Source organism: Lepeophtheirus salmonis, chromosome 13 (genome assembly GCF_016086655.4).
Source record: "Lepeophtheirus salmonis chromosome 13, UVic_Lsal_1.4, whole genome shotgun sequence".
Taxonomy (NCBI): domain Eukaryota; kingdom Metazoa; phylum Arthropoda; class Copepoda; order Siphonostomatoida; family Caligidae; genus Lepeophtheirus; species Lepeophtheirus salmonis.
In genome coordinates this window covers 6,168,682-6,191,218 of record NC_052143.2, presented here as the reverse complement: position 1 = coordinate 6,191,218, position 22,537 = coordinate 6,168,682, and the positions used below count along the sequence as shown (strand labels likewise).

General features: G+C 32.0%; 1 protein-coding gene and 1 long non-coding RNA gene across 4 annotated transcripts; both read right to left on the bottom strand.

Moving 5' to 3' along the window:
* Positions 1-3,475: 3,475 nt before the first annotated feature.
* Positions 3,476-6,818, bottom strand: LOC121127683 (E3 ubiquitin-protein ligase makorin-1). Of its 2 annotated transcripts, none has more exons than XM_040723112.2 (7): positions 6,487-6,818; positions 6,251-6,431; positions 6,060-6,191; positions 5,570-5,712; positions 5,410-5,484; positions 4,916-5,345; positions 3,476-4,850 (listed from the first exon to the last, which is right to left on the bottom strand). In XM_040723112.2, exons 2-7 carry the CDS (start codon positions 6,289-6,291, stop codon positions 4,427-4,429), a joined length of 1,245 nt encoding a protein of 414 aa, XP_040579046.1. In that variant the 5' UTR covers positions 6,292-6,431; positions 6,487-6,818; the 3' UTR covers positions 3,476-4,426. The 2 variants fall into 2 exon arrangements, with proteins under 2 accessions (XP_040579046.1, XP_040579047.1); XM_040723113.2 differs by having other exon boundaries at positions 6,251-6,349; positions 6,487-6,762.
* A 1,554-nt stretch (positions 6,819-8,372) lies between these two features.
* On the bottom strand, positions 8,373-10,091 carry LOC139907117 (uncharacterized). 2 transcript variants are annotated; one of them, XR_011783443.1, is made up of 3 exons: positions 9,125-10,091; positions 8,682-8,861; positions 8,373-8,631 (listed from the first exon to the last, which is right to left on the bottom strand). It is a non-coding gene; the product is annotated as an uncharacterized lncRNA (long non-coding RNA). The 2 variants fall into 2 exon arrangements; XR_011783442.1 differs by lacking the exon at positions 9,125-10,091 and having other exon boundaries at positions 8,682-8,980.
* Between the last annotated feature and the right edge of the window lie 12,446 nt (positions 10,092-22,537).

The following is a 22,537-nucleotide window of genomic DNA, read 5'->3' as shown; positions in this document are numbered from 1 at the left end:
TATATTAGAGGGTCATGTTCTAGGTATGTACACAATTTATGATGAGCATTTATTTAACCCCCTCTCTTTCCATCCTGCGTACGTAATTGTAAATATATTAGGTTATTTTTTTATAATTTCCACATATACCTATATATTAAATCGTTTTATTAAATTATTTGAAAAGTATATGTATAGTTGAATCAAATTTTGTTTCATTTATACTGATAAATACTATTATTAATCAATAGTTAATCACTACTTGTCCCTTAAAAATAAAAAAATATGGAAAAAAAATTTAAAATTCAATTTCAGATATTTATTTTTTGGAAAAATATTTTAAAAACCAACATCTCTTCACAAACATTTAAATTTGATGGGAAAATAATTGAAAAATACACGTCTGTTCACAAAAAAAAATTAAATTTTTTAAAAAGTTCAAATATTTAATTTTTTCTAAAAAAAATTTCAAAAATCCACAGCTGTTAACAAAAAACAATTCAAATATTTCATTTTTGAGAGAATAATTCCAAAATCCATAGCTATCTACAGAAAATTAATTTTTTGGCAAAAAAATTAAAAAATTAAATTTCAAGTATTACACTTTTTGAAAAAAAAATTACAAAGACTATATTTTAAAAAAATTTCAAATATTACATTTTCTTGTAAAAAGAAAAAAATTACTTACTTTTTTTTTTTTTGGGGGGGGGCAACCGTCCCTTCAGCCCACCTGCAAAAGTTAAATATTATTTTGAAATTGATAAAAAAAAACACAGATTTCATTTTTACCTTTACAAGCTACAAGTATTGAAATGGATAATCCAAACGATGATATTAATTCCTTTTCCAGATGTCATCTTATAGCTCCTACTTGCAAGTGTCGTCATAGAAAAGCGTCGTACAAAGAATGATGGAATTGAGATTTCTTTTATATGTTTGATCTCGTTTGATATTCAAAACAAGAGCAAATTATTTGTATAAAATCGATGGTGTTAGCATACGGACAATGAGATAATTTTGAATTTTTTGTAGAGCAGAGACGTTGCGCTGTTATGATGGCTTTGGTAAACTCAAAGGGTAATATAACAAACAAGGAGATTGCTAACACAATTGGATTACAATTACGATTCATCCAAAGGACCAGGAAGAGGTTAGAGAAGGATAAGGAGCACCCTGACTCAATCATCAAGAAGAAGTAAAAGAGGAAGTCCGGGGACGACATAGTTCCGACGGAGGCTGTCATTTTGAATGATCCCGGCAGGTAAATCCCCAGCTTGGTCATGGAAAACAATGGCTAGGTGTATCAAAGAGGATTTACGCTGCAGGTCATACAGGCTGTAGACTGGCCAGTTGCTGTCAGAGAGAAAAAGACTTCAAACTTTAAAGATACATGCCCCCCCCCCCTAATTTAAATCCAATTGATCATTTTTTCTGGAGCGTTATTGAATCAAGTACCAATAGATTTCCCCTCAACATAAAGACCACCCTAATCAACACCATCAAGGGGGAGTACGGCTGGACTGGAGAATGTTGAAGGCCACCACTGCTCGCTTACATCATCGAATGAATTGTAATTTGCACTATAATATATTGTTGCCAGTTTTTGAACTATGGAAATTTATTGATTTTTTGCCAAGGTACATATGTTAGTTTTTGTGATTTTTATTGGTTAGGCGACAATTAGAAGTAGGAACCCTTTACATATATTTAGAGTATGAGCGTCGTAGGCACGAAGAAGGCATTCCCATCTCAGATTTTCTCTATTCCCTATTCATTTGTACCCCAGATTTACTGAATTTAAGAAACTTTACACATAATATCTATGTCCAGAACCCACAATGTCACTTTTAAAGTAATATTTGTGTCTTGGATTTAAAGTAAAAAATGAAAATGTTTAAGGATTCTTCCATAAAAAGCGCTTAATAGATGCGTAAACTGAGACATCCGTGCTATTACATTTGGGGTGGGGAGGGTTTTTTTTTTTTTTTTGAAAAAAAAATCCAAAAATTTAAATTTTTTGAAAAGACATTTCAAAAAAACATAGCTATTAATAGAAAATTAAATTTTTTTTGGAAAAAATTACAAATATGAAATTTTTTTGAAAAAAATTTCAAAAATCTATAGTTTTTCACAAAAAATACAAATTTTTTTGCTTTGCTGCATAATTCGCCCGAATGACCTTTTTTTAAGAAAATATATCGATAAAAAAATTACTCCTATTTTCGCCTAAAATTTTTTCATCCTGACCAAAAAATTTCTGGTAAAAAGCAAAAGTTCCTTAACTTGGAAAAACCCCACCACCTACAGACGCCTTTGATAAATCATATTACATTAATTTTAAATCGATAATCTCCAATTTGTGGGTCTTTGACCTTTAAAGCTATTTGCAATAGTCTACAAATGTATTTTTACGGGTATAAAACAATATTATTTATTGATTCACATAACTTGTGATATTGCTCTTCAAGAATTTCGGATTTTTTTAAATATAAAAATTATTTGTCATTCAAATCTATTTTTAGTTTATTTTATAAAGTCATTAAAATAGTTGTCCCCCTCCATTTTAAAAATTGCATCTGATGATGATTGCTAACGTCATGAAACATGTAACTTCTTAATAAATGTATATATTATAGAGAATTTAGAGCACGACTTTAATGTGAGTATATTATACATTTGAGCTCGTGATAAAGATAAGGGTAGTCGTCTAATTAGGTGAAGTCACTTATCGATCAAATATTTAAATTTATTATAATTCTAGAAGGATTTGAGTGTACTTTACAAATTTTGAGGGAATAATTTCATGAAAAATATACAGACATGACGCTTCTTTCTATTGGCTCAAATCCAAAATCGAACATGATAATTTCTTTCTTTTCTTTTTTACAATAAATTCCTAAGCTTTTACGTTATATGTAGTAAAACTCAATACATAATATATGTTTGCCCTTCACAAAGAAGATGATGATCGACCGTACTGTTGTATCTACTTCATTTAAGACATTCAACACATTATTTTACGTATATTTCATTTTTTATATGTAGGTAATATGAAGAACTACAGTAGATTTCATTACTATTTTGTTACAATCTCCCACCACATACATAACTTATCAATATTATTAATACACCCACCCAATGAAATGAGGTGCCACGTCATTTAAAAAAAATAATATTCATGCAGATTTATTTTGTAATAAGATCACAATTCAATCATCAATATATATTTGAGAAATCTTAGGTGTTTGAGAATTGATCAAAAAATTAAAATCAATCGAGACTCTGTTGTGGGATAACTCTTATATATTTATAGATATAGGAACCTGAAATAAAGATAATGGACATTTAATTTTGTTAAGATTCACTAATAGCATCCAGATCATTAAGATAGGTTTAGTGCAAAAAGCAATACTATTTTAAATATACTGACTAAATAATAATACCTAATCAACAAAACTCCATCAAAAATAACACTAATTGGCAATCAGTACAACTATTAATCTCATTATATATATATATATATATATTGCTAAATTTATTTTCACATAGAGGTTTAAAAACATCATTTTCTTAATACCTTAATTTAATAGCTAAGCACAATATAGTAACAATTAAATTACGTAGAAATATAAAAAGCTGCATTTATTTGATAACTAAATTTAATTTAATTGCTATTCAATTCAATAAAAAATGTTAGCTTTTTAACTTATGAATTTTTTTGAGATATATGGAACAAAAAAATTAGACGAATAATTGACGAATCACAGGTTATATCGTGAAAACAAAATAATGAATTTATGAAGTAGAAAAAAAAATCGATTGGTTTCTTTCACAGGGCCAATATAAATTCCAAACGAGGAAGAAGTGTCTCTTTTGAGACAAATTATAAAGAGATAATATAATAACATTTTTATCACAAAGAAGTACACATATTCATTGGTTCATTAGGTTGGGACGAACGCAAACCAAAAAATTAATTCATTATGAATATATTTATATGTACATATATCTACGTATATATACACACCAATCCTTTATCTAATCTAAAGTATGATAAACCTAACTTAATTAGGTTTGTTTTTCAGGAAAAAAATACGTTACTTAAATTAAAACAAGATCCCTCAGTCTTTTTTAAGTTAGTTATATCTTGCATGCAGTTTAGTGTCAAGTGTAAGAGCAATCAATCTAATGAACCATAACTTATGAATACATTTTTGAAAAGACATTTAAAATAATTGAGAGGGGGTATGACAATTTTTAGAGAACGGTTTTGAAGCATTTTCCCCTATAGTTTAAATGCAGAATATACTTTCTTCAAAGCATAGGCATAAAAAGAGGCCCACTTCGAGTAATGACTAGGGCTTAACAGAAAAGGAAATTTAAGAGGACACAGAATCTACAATGAGTGATATTTTTTTTTCATGTAGGAAAACACTGCAGCGCACACTTAACTAAGAGTATCTGTATCTGAATCTTCATGAATAAAAATACCGTCATAATCTTCATCATTATTTCCCAGGAGCTCAATAAAATCAAAGTAATCAACAGGGAGGATAATCCTTCCATTTTGTTCTAAAAAGTCATAGAGTAAGAATCTCCTAATGAAGTTAAGATCACCTTCAACATTGAATCTCCTCTGGCGCCTTTGGGGTGGCCCAACATCCACCGATTTACCATCAGCGGAGGCATGTTTATAAAAGCACTTATTTCCAAATGGACATTCTCCTTGTCCTTTTTTGAAATATTTACATTCTTTTTTGTTTAAAGCAGTTTTATATTTCGAAAAAAGTTTATCTTTATCTTCTTTAGACTCCACCCAGAGACGCGAAGGACAAATATAGTCTGACTTTTGACGGCATTCTGGACAAGACCTGGAAATGAAAGTACAAAATCAATAGCATTACTAACTAATTAAAATTTTAAAATTGATGCCTACCTCACAATCTTGTTATCAAATTGTTTAGCTTGTCTCCAAGTTCTAAGACAAGGAAGGCAGAAACAATGATTACAGTTTGGCATTATACCAAAACGTGCATCTCCCTCTTCTTTTTCTAGAACAACTTCCATACATATACCACATGTCTTTTCTTTAGATCTTGCAACTGCAAAGGCTATTTCCATTTCAGCCTCATGTTTCTGGATGCATTTTTCCCTGTGATGTCGACGCTGTTCTTCATGAGTAGGATGCAATTGACATTTTTGGCAATAATCACATAAGTGACCATGAATATAAGCGCAATGTTCTCCATAACGACACTCTCCAATCATACCATAAGGGCATATTTGAAATTCCGCGTCTTCTATAGATAATCCAGATGATGATGTACTAGTTTGACCCAAAGCATCCGCGTAACTTTTTGGATCCCCTACAAAAAAGTTTCAAATGTTTCAATGGAACAAACATTTGTTATTTCTAATATATATTATTACTAGTTGAGTCTTCATGAGGCTTTGATGGCTTGAACTCGGGTGCTTCCGCCCAGGATGATGATTCAATGTTACTAGCTACATTGACGAATACAAAAATTTAATTATGACAACCATAATTACAATAAATAGTATGATATTCAATTAATGGGCTAGAACTCACTCGTTTCTTCATCAGATTTAGGTCGCTGAGTTAAGAACGAGGGTACAAATTCCGGTGCTTCTGCCCAATGTTTTTGCTTGTCTTGAGTGCGTCTTCTTGTATTTGTTTCATTTGGAAGTGGAAGCTCTTCACCATGACTAAATCTAGGAATAAGTAGAAAAGAAGATGAACATATGGATATATCATGCACTTTTTGTTACAAGTCATCATGAGAAATAAAAAAACCTAGAAGAAATATAGCATCAGTTTAAATGTTACAAATAATGATTATAATGCCTAAATACATAATTCATTTGACTTCCTTCTTATTCACATTTATGAAATAGATTTGAGCGTAAATGAGACGAGAAAGTGTGGACTGCTGCTTTGACACCCTCGTACTCTTCCACCTTTTAATATGTACTCAACAACAGCTCTTCAAGTAAACCTCAAACCATGGACCTGCACTAAAGTAACCTTTCCCCAAGTGAATGAATGAAAATAAAATAACCTGCAATTGTCTCCGTACGCACAAGTCCCACGACCATAAAAGGAACAAGGAACCGTCTTTTTTAAGGACAAGTTTGGATCATGTGAATAAGTGCAATCTTGAGAATTGGCACAGTTCCCGTTCATGAAATATCTGAAAGGCGAGAAATACTCATGAGGAATGACTCTGAATCCTGAGATGCAAGAGATTACCTGCAAAGAACTTTCTTGGTCCAGATTCCAGATGCCATCATCCCCCTCTCTTAGTCTTACACTACGAGACTCTTATGTCGAATGACCTTGATTCGAAGGCTGGAAACAGAGTCACGTAATAACCAAATCAATTTTCTTAAAAGTGAATAGAAGAACACTGTTTTCACGGAATTTAATTCCACTTTTTTAAAGTTAAACTTGCTCTATTTCTGAATATTTCTCTGTATTTTACTTACTTCACATCCAAGTCAATCCTCAAATTCACCTTCTTAATTCTACTTCTACTTCTTCTTCTTCTTCTTTTCCCTTCTTTCTCTTTCTCTCTCTTCTTCTTCTTTCTTTCTTCTCTTTTTCTCTCTCTAATTAGCTCACGGTCTTACCTCACTACTACCATTAAAGCTTTAACTACAACCAAAATATACACTGTATTTTCATGTCAACTGTCGATGTTTCTGCTTCTATTCCTTAAATGAAAGAGCCAAGGAAAATATTATATAATTAAATGAAGAACTAAAAGGACAACGCACCGAGTTGAGAGGAACTCCATCCCGGCCTACTTTTGTTCTGCGTTCAATAGCTGAAATTCAGTTCAGCGACTGCATAAAAATGCTTAATAAATTATCTACCCAAGTCTCGTATTTAATATAAATAATAACTTAAGCTAGACATCATAAAATGAGACAAGTATATAGCTACGCTTTTAATAAAATATAACATTAATACGGTAGACTAAGTTAATGTCTACTATTTTCATTAATAAAAAGTTGTCGATTTAAAGATTTTTTAGGAAGGGGGGAGGGTGTAGGGGATATTTCGGAGTCCACTACATTGAGAACTGATCAACAAAACAATATGAAGTATATCAGTGGTCTTCTAGTGGTGTTGTGGCTTTTGTCGGTCCAGTTCAGTCCTAAAGTTAATTAAGTTCGGTGCTTGATGACGTCACTCAACTTTATTTCTCATATTTGAAAAAAGATGAAATTCCATCCCAGTTTTGAAATATTACTCTAAATCAATTCCAACACTAAGATCCCAGCTCTACATCTCGAGATTTTTTTTTTTTAAATGACATTACAAACTTGGAGATATTTGGCACAGTATCTTCCTTATAATAAATTTACATAAAGCTTGATCGACCTCGTTTAAACAAAGAAATAAATGAAAATTTTAATCAAATGAATATGACATGGTTGAAGATTTGACCCTGGTTTCACTACCAAATGTGTTCAAAAAATTTTTTTAGATATACTCATTTTTATAAAGATATGTCTAATCTGACAGAAATTTAAATATCTCTTCAGCATTTTCAAGTTCTACAAATGAATCTATTAGTCAAATACCTGTAGTTTTTGAGAACCTGTAGTTGTTTCGTAACCAATTGGACCTTGATTTATAAAATATCAAGTAGCTACTGTTTTTATGATTGCGCAATATCATATGTTCGAAATATGGATATTTTGCTCAAAAACTAGTTTCTGTTGCTTCATAAAAAAATCCAGAAGTATTAATCGTAGTTTTACTCATATTGGATATCTTTTTCATAAAGAAGTATATTCTGGGCATAATCGAGTAAGTTTTCACAAATCTCGCTCAGTCCGTATTTTGGCCTCTTGTAATGCAAAATTTTCCATAAAATTTTAAATGCGTAAATCGTAAAAATATAACATTTTTATAATTTTCCCGTACAAGAAATAGTATCAATTAGGTATCAATTTAAAACTGATTGAATTTCCAGTAAAATGATTTGTAAATCAAGCCTGTACTCCATTCCTATCAGTAGATATGGCTGCCTAAAGCCAGGAATTTATCTTAAAGTATAAATTTTCGGTTCCGTTTGTCACTCGAGACATATTTTTTAAACGACCATTGCACTAAACTTATCGAAGAAATAACTAAACAAACAGTTTTATTATAAGTTCTATCATATGAACATAAATAATGGTTTTTAATGTACATTGTAGGTTCTATAGGTCTACAAAATTGGGATTTCAAAGTTTGTGTCACGCAAAAACTGTCATTTTTGGGGGAAATTGCTCACAAATTCAAATTTCTTGGCTAAACAACATATATTTAGGATTGAAACTTAAAAAATCATAATCTACAGATATTTTTACATAAAAAATATTAATTATAAATTTTATTAGAAGTTCAAACAAACTATTGATGACACATAATAGGATATAGAAGTTATTAATATTACAAATGGATTAACAAATTATTAACGACAAATGTAAATATTGTATATCCAAATTTAATTAAGACATTTCTATACAGAAATAAATATACTATTTATGAGTAGAAATAAATAATCCGTCTTTATACTATCATACTTCAAATTCCATGTAGAATACTCATTCTTTTCCTTATAGTCATTTGTAAAGCTATAAAAGAAAAGTGAATTATTGTGTTCAATATTTAAAACGACTTATACCTATCTTAAATAAATTCCACATCAACATGTTCGAATCCATGGAACATACCCAAGTCGTTACCCAAAGAATCTGATGTTGGACAAACACCTCGCACACCATTTAAAGCTTTGATACAATTCATTGTTCCTGTCCATATTATTGTAGATTATCCATCTCAAGAGAGCAGAGTCGACTCTTTCCTTGCAAAGGAGATTCCAAGATTACAATATTGGAAAGATTCATTAACGATGAAAAGAGAATTTCAATATTTCAAATATAATTAGTATCTACTTTATTTAAATTTGTACGAAGCACGTTATTATAATGTGATATTAATGATAATAATTGATTATATATAATATTATAATTTATATATAAATATATAATTTTATTTACGTCTGAATGGTTAGATTGAAATAGTAAACATTATTAAGATAATATATTAAAATATTATTTAACTTACTATTACAAACATACTTTATAAGTATGGGCAATGAATATTATTGGTATGTGTAAATTAAAAAAATACAACTAAAAAACAAATATATTAACTTTAATAGAAGTTATATCCAGAGAATCAAACAAATTTAAAATGACAAATGAAACGATATAGAAGTTATGAATATAAAATAAAACAAAAAAGATTCAACCAAATATTGGCGACAAATGTTAGTTTTTATAGATATACAAAATGAACTAAGATATTTTTATACAGGAACAAATATATTAATTAGCAGAATATAATATGCTTTGCAGACAAACTAAAAATAATTTATCTTGAGTATAGAATCCTCTACCACTTATTTCCCCATGACAAAAAGAGGCACAAAAGTAATAAAGAAACAAACGGTCCAGGTTATATAATTATCCATATAGATTATACATCACAAACTCCACCTTACAAATGGAATAAATATCAATAGGATTGAGATAAGTTATTTATACGATTTATACATCACTGAAGCTGAAGGACTCTTATGTCAGAGGAGTTGACATAAGAAGAAAATGACTTCAGAAGTTTAATGAAGGAGCAGTGGATGGAGGATGAAAATTCTTCCTGTTCCTCACTTGGGCTTTCCGTCGATCATTCTGTCTTTGCATGGAACTCATTAGTTCTGATAGAAGTATACGATTATTCCGATGAAATTGGTTGTGACTTTGGAAATGAGGATTTGAGAAACTTTTCCGAGATTACTGAACTTAAGTTTTATGTTCATTTAATGTTTCAACTAATTCCAATCATTTTCAGAAATCCCTCTTTATATTGATGCTCATTTTTTAAATTCACAAATATAATGCATAAATTATTAGAAATTAAAGTATCTCAGCTTTATTTAACTCCCTATAGTCTGTAGTCTTTTTTTTTTTGTATTCTTCTTCACATAGTTTCTTAAAATCCGGACGTTCAAGAATTTAGAAGGCTGCTCTCCCGAAGGAATATATATCCGGTGGAAATATATATTTTTTTAAATTTTTAGTTTCAAATCATGAAAGATACAATTCCCCACCCTAAACTTCTTGTAGACATTGTTGTTTCTGATTGAATACTATGTACATTGTGAAAAATCACTTGCATCGCATTTATAATTAAGTACTCTTGAACAATGGTTCGATTTGAAGTGGTTGTATAAAACAAATAAGTATATTTTTCAAAATACAAAGAGGTAATAATAGTAAAGAATGTTAAATTTTGATTTCTTTGTTCCCAATAGACAAAGTAAATTTACTTTACAAACATTTAGCAATTGAGCCATCCACATTCTTATATACTAATTTATATAGAATTAAAAAAAATAGATATTGAAAGAATTTTCTCTTTTTCATAAGTAATTTTTATCTTTTTCGTCTATTTTCGCACTAAATCCTGGGGCGCACAACGTTTTTCTCGCTGTAGAAGTAAGGGATTTAACTTAAACAAAAAATTACATATCCTCCAATATCATTTTTTTAAGCACATAAAGCTTTTTTATAAATAAGAAAAAAAAAGTTTATTTCATGATTTTTTTTTTTACTTGATGCAGACCCCATTCTGGACAAAAAGTGGGGTGGGGGGGGTAAATTTTTTTAATCGGGATATTTTTCATAGTAATTTACCATTCTCAACTTTTGAGGGGTCAGAATACGTGATGCCTCAATTTTGGGCTCCCGTGATACCCTCTCTAATATACATATTTATTTTATTTTATTAAGACATTTACAGGGGATACCCGCATATCGCGGTTTTTGAGAACAAAAAAAAAACCCTTTATGAAATTCGTGTTGTACAGGGATTTATATACAGTTACAATTTTTTTTTACCTCAATCAATGAATACTTAGACAACAATCCTATTCCCTCAGTATATATATATTTTTTATAATTTATTATCATTATATAAAAAACGCAATATAGGATACGGGGAGTCAGAATAATCACAAACACCTCGTTACGTGAAATCTAGGTTGTTTGAAACTGCGTTATGCGGGGACACCCTGTATTTGTATACAAATATTTACATACTTTTTTGGCATGTTAAATCAAAATAAAATTAATAGTATATATTTATTTGAAAGATTATATTAATATGTATATTTTTATACCTCGTAGCAACTTTATATTTACAGAAGGAAAATCAACGTTTTATTAAGTGATTGGTTAGCTCTACATTTTTTATCATCAGACTGTGAAACAAAGCCGCAATGGAGTAAGGACACATTAAAATGAAGAATTTAAAAAAAAGCAACTACACCATTGTTACATACCAAAGGGAGAGGACAATAAAAAGTCCAACGACAACCGTTTTATCCATGGCTCAAAACAGAAGGAAAAATTCAAATGTAAGACTAGAAACTAGAGTTCATCAACCAATACAATATAAAATCAATAACTGATCTTAAATAGATAAAAATTGTAGTATATCCAGAGACATAAAGGTTAATTGGCTTGATCAAGAGGCAGAGCTTATTTAAATTACAAAAAAAATCTATAGGTGACCAATAAAATACATTTTGATTGTGCTTGTATAACCGAGTGGTCCATTAAAATCTGAAGACTTTCATTTTTAAACTTGAACAAGATATAATTTATTAATTAACAATAGAATTTCAACAAAATTAATACAATAAATAGATGTATGTCGCAGCTCTCTCAATCATTAATGTAGACGCCCTTAGCGGCAATGATGGCTACCAGGCGGCCTGGCCCCCTGTAGATGTAGTCCTCTGTCAACGCGTACCAGTGCTGACTGACAGTGGCTTTGAGTGTTTCGATGACAGGCACTGCAGGCTTCTCCTCGACATGTACCTAAAAGGTGTAGTCAAGGGGGTTGGCATCAGGGCCGTAGGGAGCCCAAAGTGTCAAAAAAGAGTTGAAAATAAATCAAGAGTCTTGCAAAGGAGGAGATGGGGTTCTTTCATTGCTGGTATCAAAAGTAAACTTTCCACCCTCACAAGGCTCTTTACATACACTTTTTTTATAGCTCTCCGGAAAGTCTGATCGGAAACCCTGAGATCTCTTGCATAGCCTGGGCTGTGCTCTTAAACTCATCCGGATCCAGTTTGGACTTTTTAACAGAGCCCTCCTTCCTCTTCAACTTTTCGGACTTATTGATGGCGTAGACGGTGGTCCCGTAGACACCAAAATCCATTAGTGAGAGAATGAAAATTTATCGATCACATTCAAGTGTCATTTTCTGCAATTGTACGTAAGTTAGAGAGCTCAGTTTTGTTTCATATTCTAATTAATTTTTATGCTTTAATATATCGAAATATGAATTAATTTCAATCACTCAACCTTCATTAACTATTAAATTTAGTAAGTGTTCAGATTTCAATGGACCAACCGGTATTTGTACAGATGTGAAAATTTTCTACTAGACCACTGATTTATAGACCACTGATCAGTAGATACAAAAATCTAGTGGCCCTAGCTCGCAAATACATTTGAATTTTCAAAATAAGGAGAATTACTTAATAAAAACATATTTCCAGTTTAGGTACATTTTTTAAATGTATGCTGACGTTGATTTTGACAATTTTCACATCCCTAATTACGAGGGCTGTTTGGTTGAATATGCGAATGTCTTCACAGCTTCTTCATTTTTAAAGATATTGTAAAAATTTAAAAAGCAGATGAAAATATAATTCATACCACTTCATCCTTTTGATATAGATAAACTGGATATGCATAACTTTTCCAAACTGACAATCAAAATCCCTTGTTGGCTTATCTTCTCCCAAATAATAACAATGACGAGAGTTCATAATTTTGTTTCCGACATCGCTCGTGGAAATAAAATGTTTTTCGAGATCCAAAAGTTGGTGAATGACTGCTATAGAGTCTCTGCCATCTCAGATTCCCAAATTTATCGGATTATTACCAAAGTTCGAGCAGGAGAGGACCCATCAGATACCCGTGGTGGAAAAAAAAAAAAAAAAAAATGATTGAGTCAGTGCGACTAGCTGTTAGAAAAATCGACGTATCCAAGGAGCTTTCCTTGGAGTATGATATTTCATTGTGGACCGTCAACCAAATCCCCACCAAAGATCTTGTTCTCTCAAAACGTTGTGAAAGATGGGGACTTCGAATTCTCACAGAGGAGCACAAAATGATATACAATGTGCAAAGGAACTTTTGAGGGCTTGTCCGGATTATATTAAATTAATTCTGACAACTGACGAGTCTTGGGCATCCTTCACTACACCCGAAACAAAAGAACAATCAAAATAATGGGTACCTATCCAAAAAGCCAAGGTCATTAATTCAACCAAAAAAAGTAATGATTATTCCATTCTTTGATTACTATGGCTAGATATACACTCATTCTGTACCAAAAGGCCAAACTGTTGTCTCGGATTACTTTATTCATGCTATGAAGACGTTTTTATATCCTTTTTGGCAAAAAAGACCGGAACTGAAGGCTGGAAATTGGACCTTCACATGGGTTCGAAAGAAGTGTAATTCTCTAGTCAATTTTACTATATAAAAAAGTGGGGAGTAGGATCTACCCCAAACGCATATCTATTTTAAGCTGAATAGACTTCAATGAAAGGATTAAGGGAATGTTATAGGATTACTAAAATAAGTAGGCAGCTGTGTGATCATTTTTGTATCACTCTACTTCGAATTGGGGGAATGTCCTTCAACTCCCTGGTTTGTCAACCTTTTTTTGAATTTGAAAAGGGATTCGAATTGCTGAAATAAGTGGGTAGTTGTTTGATGCATCGTAGTATAACGCAACCTCGAATTTGATTATAAATGCTATATAATTTCTTGGTTTCTTTCTTGAGCTGTGATCCCCATGTGAGTTACTGAAATGAATAAGCGTGTTTGTGATGTAAAGGGTTAACGGGGCGAGTGGTTAAGTCAATTGTTTTAGGCTTCACATCATTTTGATGTGTCATTTGCCAAAATAAGTAGGACACAATTGTTATAGCATAAACCGGTTGATACCAAAGTATTATGTCTCTTTTTTTTCCTTTCTAGGTCAGATAAAGTGAGTAATCCGTTCAGTTGTCAAGTGGCCCTGAGAGTGAACAGTTGCGCCAATCAAAACAAAGTGACCGTTTGACATGAAACACGCAAGATACTTAGATACAAGGTAGGTCAGAGACGCTATTTTCATAAAAATTTTATTGATACACACGCCCAATTCTGTGACGTCATATAGATAAAATATTTAAATCCTATTAACATAAACAATCATCTTTACTTATATAATTTATAGTGGCAAATTTCACTCTTTGTTTATAATATTAAATATACGAACATAATAAATAGTAAAGTATACACTGTGATAATGAGTTCCTCAAACTTATCAAAAAATGTCCTGGAGACTGAATATATTATTCATGATTCTAAATCTGACCCATTTACGGAAAGACTTAAATACTCGACAAAATCTTGTGCCATCCTTAATTGTCTAAATCCAATTAATACTTCCTACCATTTGTTCCCATCCAATCATCACCTTAGACAGACTTTGATTGATTTGTGCGAATTGAAAAAGTCGTTTAAACCAAAGACATCAAGAATTTGTGGCAAGCATTTTATTGATGATAATTTTACTTATTCAAGTTTAAGAGATAAATTGATTTGACAAAAATCATTGAAAAGGAGGCTAAAACCAGATGCTGTACCATCAATTAATTTTCTTAAAAAATCTATTAAAAATGATCCATTATAATTTGTTCAAGACTCTGTACCATATTCCAATACCAAACTACCCACTGTGGAAGAATCAATTAACATCAAAGAGATGGAATCTTATCCAAACATAGAATTCATGGAAGAACCGGAGACAATCATAGAGTTAATTGATGAACCAATGGAGAAAAAAAATATTGAATCTATAATTGAGAAATCTATTTGTTTATCAAGGACTACTTCTAAAAAAAAAGAGTTGTGAAAATTATGAATACCGGATGGAAATTCTAAGATACAAAGTAAAACTTCGAAATCTTCAAAGAATTTTGATGCGGAGGGAAAAAATAAGCAAAACAAATTGGTAAAAGATTTCCTTATGGGAAAAGGCCATAGTAGATCTCAAGTTAATTTCTTGATGGGGAAGACAAATCGGTCAGGAAATTTTTCTCAAGATGAAATCATTGACAGCCTTCTACTTAGAACGATTTCTCTGTGGGCTTATAAGTTTCTGCGACAGAAAAAAACTCTTTATTTGAAAGTAGATATTAGATTCCTATGGAACAGCCTTGATGTAATGAGAAAAAACTTTTCTGCGAATAAATGCATGAATAATTTCGATTTAACCGTGTTATCTTTTGATGAGGTTAACAATGCTTAAACAATTGAATATAGTCATTCTTTGGACCAATCCATCGGCCCATTTAAGCAAATGCACGTAGTATTCGCTTGTGGTCTTTTGCATCAATGGAAGCAACCCATTGTCTTGGCATTTGATGAGCCCATGGAAAAAGAAATTTTATTTCAATGCATATCAGAGGTAGCAAAGTAATCCAGACAGTTAGTGACATGGGTCCTTCAAACTAAAAACTATGGAAAGAATTGGGCATATCGAAAGACAAACCTTTTATTATTCATCCAGGTATTTTTTTTTTTTTTTTTTAAACGACAGACTTAACCTATATTTTTTAATGTTACAGATGACTTCGAAAGAAGAATATTTTTGATGGCTGATCCACCGCATCTAATTAAACTTGTAAGGAATAATTTATTAACAAGTGGATTTGATCTTCCAAAAGATAGAACCCTAACGAAATAACTTTTTCAAAATGTTTTAAAAGATCAATCACAATGTAATTTGACTCCATAACATTTCCTTAAGCCTATACATATTCATTGCAAAGGTCACGATCGTCAGCGGGTGTACTTGGACACTCAATTACTAAGTCATGAAGTTTCCAGCTTCATAAGACTTAAATGGGCAGACCTTGATGAACAACAGGTTTTTATCAAATTGATGTCCAGTTGGTACAGTGTTTTCACATCGAGAAAAAAGTATGATGCAGATAAACTAAAGTGCGCTTATGGTGGATATCATTACATTGAGCAAAAATATTAATAAAAGTAATGAAGAAAGTAAAAAAATGTGCCACTGAAAAGCATAGTTGGCCCTTTCAGAGAGGGATGATCATTACTTCTAAAGCTCTACTTCGTATGTTTCCCAACTTAAAAGATAAATATGAGGTAGAATTTATAATAACGTCTCGATGCAATCAGGATTCGCTAGAAAATTTGTTTCCTCGCTTGGTCAAATAAGTGGTTCTAATGAGCACCCTAGTCCAGTAGATGCTCTTAATCGTATTCGACTTTTAATGCTGGATAAGCAACAGAATTCGCTGTTCCCAATGCTCCTGTTAAATGTAGAAGCACAATCGAAGAAACTCAAGGTATGCCTCCCTTGAATCAATTAGAACATACATCTATCTCAAAAGAAGAGGAAAATGAACGTCATAACTCGGAGGATTGCATTTCTTTGTCAATGGCTCTAACTTTTGAAAGGGAATCCTATACTGAATCTTTTCCTTCAACTCGACCAGATGAGTCCTTAATAGAACTTGAAGAAATAGGTGTGGAAGTATTAGATTCAGACTTGGAACAAAATTACATGGCAAGTCAGTGTTTTATTTATGTTTGTGGATGGATTGCTCATAAATTTCAAGATAAGTATCCGGAGTTAGGGGAAAAAACAGCTAATTTAGAAATGTTTCAAGTATCTCCTTGGCTACAAGTTGTTTCCAAAGGCGGGTCAAGGCATCCTTCCGACCTATTAATGGATTCTTGTAAAAATAGTGAAAAATTATTTCAATTATTTTACGGAGATGGCATAAGAAGGGGAAAAAATATAATTAAAAGACTAAATGATATTTTACAATCTTCAAATGCAAAACAAAATACCTACAAGCTTCCAGCCGAAGTCATACTTAAATATGCAAGGATAAGAACTTTCATTCGAATAAAAAAAATGAATTTATTTTAAAAGCATCGTCATCTGCCATAAATAAATCGGCGTCAAATTCTTGACTTATTGCGATGGATGCTCTTTCAAAAGTAGGTTATGCCAATCCTCCGCTTTTCAGTAGTTTACCTTAAGTGCTATCGATCATATGTATGATGCGCTGATTGTTCGCTGATGCACCAGCATTTATAAGCGGAACTTGTACTTTCAATATGACATAATTGTAGGATAGATATGTGCCAACTTAGGGTAATTGTATTTCTATATCCCATCTAAATACAAAGTATACGATGGCCCAAGTTTGCAAAGTGTTCTTCCATATTATCGATTGAAAACAATTGAAACGTTGGAGCTACATAAGATGGGATATTGCCTTGAATCCAGTAGCAAAAAGTGGTCCAAGAACATCAATCTAATAACGCTAGGAAAGCTGTGTTTAATATACGTTTCAACCATACTGGGTACCTGTATTGCAAACCATCCAAGCCTGCAGCTATCCTTTTCACTTATGCAATTGTTGACACTTGGTATCGCTGAACTTGGTTCTGTTACGGCCCGAGCACACGGTCACTTCATCAAAAGAGGAGCTACTCCGAATTCAGGCAGTTAAGGTAGTTAGTGGACACCAGACAATGAATAAGTATCTTTCTATCGGATCTAATCTTGCATCCACGAATAGCCAGTGACCAATTTTCGTAATTAAAGACACGCAGTTGAAATTCTGAGATCTTGCCTATCTGTTTAACTACTATACCATACAACCACGGAACACACAAACTTGAGCTGGGACGGATGTAGAAGATCAAATTGAATATAGAAGGAGGGCTTAACGTTGGGCAAGAGAGTTCAAAAAGCGTTACATTAAATCTACTCCCGTTACGTTCAAACTGTAGAGTGTCCTTACAACAAACAGAACATTCCATAGTTCCTCGGAATTGAGTATCGACAAGTTTTTGAATTTGACAAAGAAACATTAGATCGCCATAACTCCGGTAACTACGTCATCAAATATAAAAAGTAAATTAGTAGACCCCTGTTTAGGCCATCTGCAAGTCATGATTTGGTAACTTGCTGTGTAATAATCCGCAGGGATATTGTATTGTATACTACATCAGCATTATTTACATGTAATACCCTGACACCCAACTCGATTCTTCATGTCTTTGCATTGCTAATTCCAGAGCAGTACCATAAATCAATTTCATACTTGGTTGTGCAACTGGATTAGTGTTGTGCCGGTCACAATTTATTGGGGCCGGTCCACTCTTAGGACCATGGGTCCTTAGGACTGTCAATCTTTGGGGTCGGTCCTGTGGATCGTTCCTTAGGACTGTCTGTTCTTGAGATTGACTTTTGTCAGTCCTCTAACTTTCCATAAAATATTGAAATAGTATTTATTTCATACTTTCTAATATTATATTATTATATGTATATACTTTATTATAACTTGGCGATAATTCAATAGCAAATAAAGGGTTTAAAAATATTAATATTATATAATGTGGAAACATTTTTTTTGCACAATATAGGCTTTCCCTATACAGTATACGGTCATCGGTTATTACATGTTTCTCTAAAATAATTCATTCATTACCCTTTTGTTTCAACATACACTAATACTTTTTTAAGTAAGCAAAAAGTGTTCAATAAGAAAAGGTTAAATTTTTCATCAGCTCATTACTTTTTTCCCTTTATGAAATTCGCCTTTTCATAGTATTTAGATATGTTGACACTACACAACATTTCATTAAGGCAAGAATGTAGGTGGAATATTTTTAGCACCTGATGGTGTTAGTGGACTCATGAAACGGTCTAATAAAATATCTACCATTTTTATAAATTATAAATTATCGAATATTTTACTCTTATTTATAGTGAATAACAATTACACGGCGACAAATTTTTATATTTATTCATATAACATTATAAAATTTAAACACTAAAAGTAACGACTAATATATCGGCAATAAATAAAATTAATTTTTCATATTTCCATTGGCAAAAATAAAGAAGAATTTTCGGTTCTAGCTCTTGTATAGGAGATAGTTTTCCAGAGATTCATTGCATCATCATCAACAGGATCTTCTAATCCACTAGAAGACTCTTCACCACTTAATATAGCTTCCACGCCCTTAGAAATTAGTCCACTTTTAGAATAATATTGTAACTTATAAGCTTCCTAAGACCAGTAATAATTATACATAATAAATATTGTAATATAAAAAATATGCACGTCCTTACCCTCTGAATATTGGCTAGCATCTGAGTATTTAAGAAAGGTAAAACGTTATTTATGACGTCACAAAAAAAAACAAAAAAAAAACAGAATTTATCAGTTTGTAATTCATGTAGTTGGCATAGTTAGAAGGCCTTCTAGAGCATCCATCATGAAATCAATCGTGATTTGAGGAGCATCGCCTGGTGTTTGGACATTCCTGTGCGTTAATACATTGTTTGGAGTCAAAGGAAATTGACGTTCTCGCTTATCCATGGTATAAGTGGTGAAGAATAAGATAATAAACTTAGCATATAATGCAGACACATCTTTTATATATGCGCCAATTTTATCATCGCTGATCAGATCAAAATGAGCCGGCATATTGAAATGCAAACACAACAAATTAGACAGTCTTTTGGTATCTTCAGTATTTTTTGCGTAATAATAATCACCACTTCTTCCACTAAGTTGACACACAATTGGGATCTGGTCAAGTGAACATCGAAAACGCGATGTCATCCAATCATACTTAATATATTCGAATGAAAAATTGTTAGGAGTTCCAAAATAGTTATTTATGCTTCCACACGAAATGTTGATAACTTACCAAGGTGATGAGTTAAAGCGACTCACAGAGCCTTCATAAGATGCTGGGTTAGATTTGGTTGGACTACCTTGGAATAATTGACTCGCACATCGATAACTCATTATTAGACTTATAATTTTTAAGCGATTTTTTTGGCTTTCGGTGTTGTTTTATATTTATTCATAAATTTTGCACTATTATAACGACAAATTAAGATTTTTGAAAGATTTTCTTCCTTAAATTTTTGTCATCTATCCGTATTTGTAGTTTTAAACATACTAAAAGACCCTTCAAGGTCCACATTAGTAATTGGAGCATATTAAAAGTAGGCAATATCTCCAAGAGTCATTACCATGACCACTGATTATAAGTCCAACCTTTTTTATAAATGAAAGATCCGGATTTCAGTTAATGACGGAGATTATTTTTCTCTGAAGTATTTCCCTTTTTTCCAGGGATGGTTTTAATCTTAGTATCAGAATCAAAAAGTATGGTCAGAAAATCCTAAATGGACATTCCATCTATTTCAAGTTCATTAATAGCTTCAGGTAAAAATGAATGATTAGCTTTGATGAAAGACAAATTGCTTCTAAGGGCTGGATCTTCAAGTGCTTGCTGGAAATTCTCAATGACAAGGGCATCATTTTGATTAAATTCGCATACAATTTTATTTATATCCTCAAAAAATATTGTTACGTACATGGCAGCCTTGACCCATGACTAAAGATGGGCTGTTTGGTAAAATAAAATAACTGTTATGAAGTTAAAAAAAGTTCCTTTTTTTCTTATTTATTTATTATTTCTCGAATTATTGATGTGCTCACGTCTCTAACAAATAATTTATTATTTGCCGAGTACATTTGAGTATGTACAATAAAATTAGTTAAATGCCACAAAGAAAACTCTCCCTACACCTGGATTGAAATTAATGGAGAACATGAACTTTGGAACTACGTACCGTACGACCAAAAAATTTTCGTCGAATATGCCGATAAAAGTATTCTGAAAGCCCCCCTCCCCTTCAATGTCAAACGACACTTAATGTCCTCGTTCCTCATGAAGAAAATGAATGTATATGAACAACATTTGACTCATGATGATTCTGACGACTTAAACAACGACCTCTTAACGATGCTAGCTTCCTGTACTATATCAATTTTCAAAGTGGAATACCCCAATTTCTCAAAGTTTTTGAAGTAATATGCCGATGGAACCGTCATAGTAGAAGGACTCAATCTTGAAAACAACAAGGCTTCTTGAAAACTTGACAATCCCAATAACCTTCACCACATCAACTTCAGCATCTTGAAGATCTGAAATGTGATGCCTTTTGGATTCTTCCTCACTCATGATGACAAGATGACGAAATGTCTATTATAGTTTGTTTATGCACAAAGGATGGATGAACCAGAATGTCAAAAATAATAACCAAAACTTCTTATATTATTGAGAAAATTAACATAACACAACAGACCACGTTTTGCTATCAAATCCCGTATGAGTAAGATAAATTAAAAATAAACCTCTAGTTAATTGGCACCAAACAAAAAAGGCTGAATGAGTAGCTATATATTTAAAAATTGGTTTCAAGCCAGTACATCATAATGGGAAAAACATGGAGTCACCACTTCAGTCCAAAATCAAAACGGCAGTCTGCTGAGTGGTGTGCAAACGGGGGGAAGCCGTCAAAAGCGTCCTAAGACTCAAACATCTGCTGGGAAGGTCATGGCCTCTATATTTTAAGATTCCGAAGGAATTTTATTCATTGACTACTTGGAACATAGCAAAATAATCAACAGGGACTATTATATCGGTTTGTTGGATCGTTCTAAAAACGAAATTACCCAGAAAAGACCTCATTTGAAGAAGAAAAAGGTGCTCTTTCACCAAGACAATGTACCGTGTCACAAATCAATAAAAACACCTACAAAATATAATGAAATAGCAACAAATGTTCTTTACAATCGAATTGTACTTTTAAAAGGACACCAATGAAAATCCTTCATATGAAGATCAAAATATATTTTCAAATAAATATTTCTTGAATGGGGCTTATAGTATGTAACCAAAATTGAACAAAATCGTCATGACATCTAAGTATCTTTTATTATCAGTGTTAACATATAATCCATTCTTACCAGGTTCAATTAACCTTAAAAACCACAGCTCCTTAGGACTTTTATGCACTTTTTGAATTAATATAGAATTATAGTTCTTATATCAACGAATACGTTTATCATACTGTCGCAATATTGAAAAAAAAGTATAGTAGCTTGCTTTTATGTTATCGCCACACATATGTAAAGTACTGCATTTGTCATTTTAAGTATAAATAGCCGTGAGTTGAATGTTTGTATCGGAGTAGTATTAGTGTTCCTATTACCATAATCCTTGCATTATTCATCCACGTCTTCCCTTTGTTTCTCACGGTCATCCTGAACTCATGGTATTAAATATATTATGGTTCTCAACCTCGTGTGAGACGCAACAGTTTAATATGATATAATGTACTTAGAAAGTACAATCGCCACGTTACTTTGAATGAAAATAGTTACCTCGCCATGATAACCGATTTTTTTTTGTGGCCTAAATTGGCAGATATGGACTTGGACGATATGTGGTTTCAACACTTCACACAGTAAATGTTACAATGATT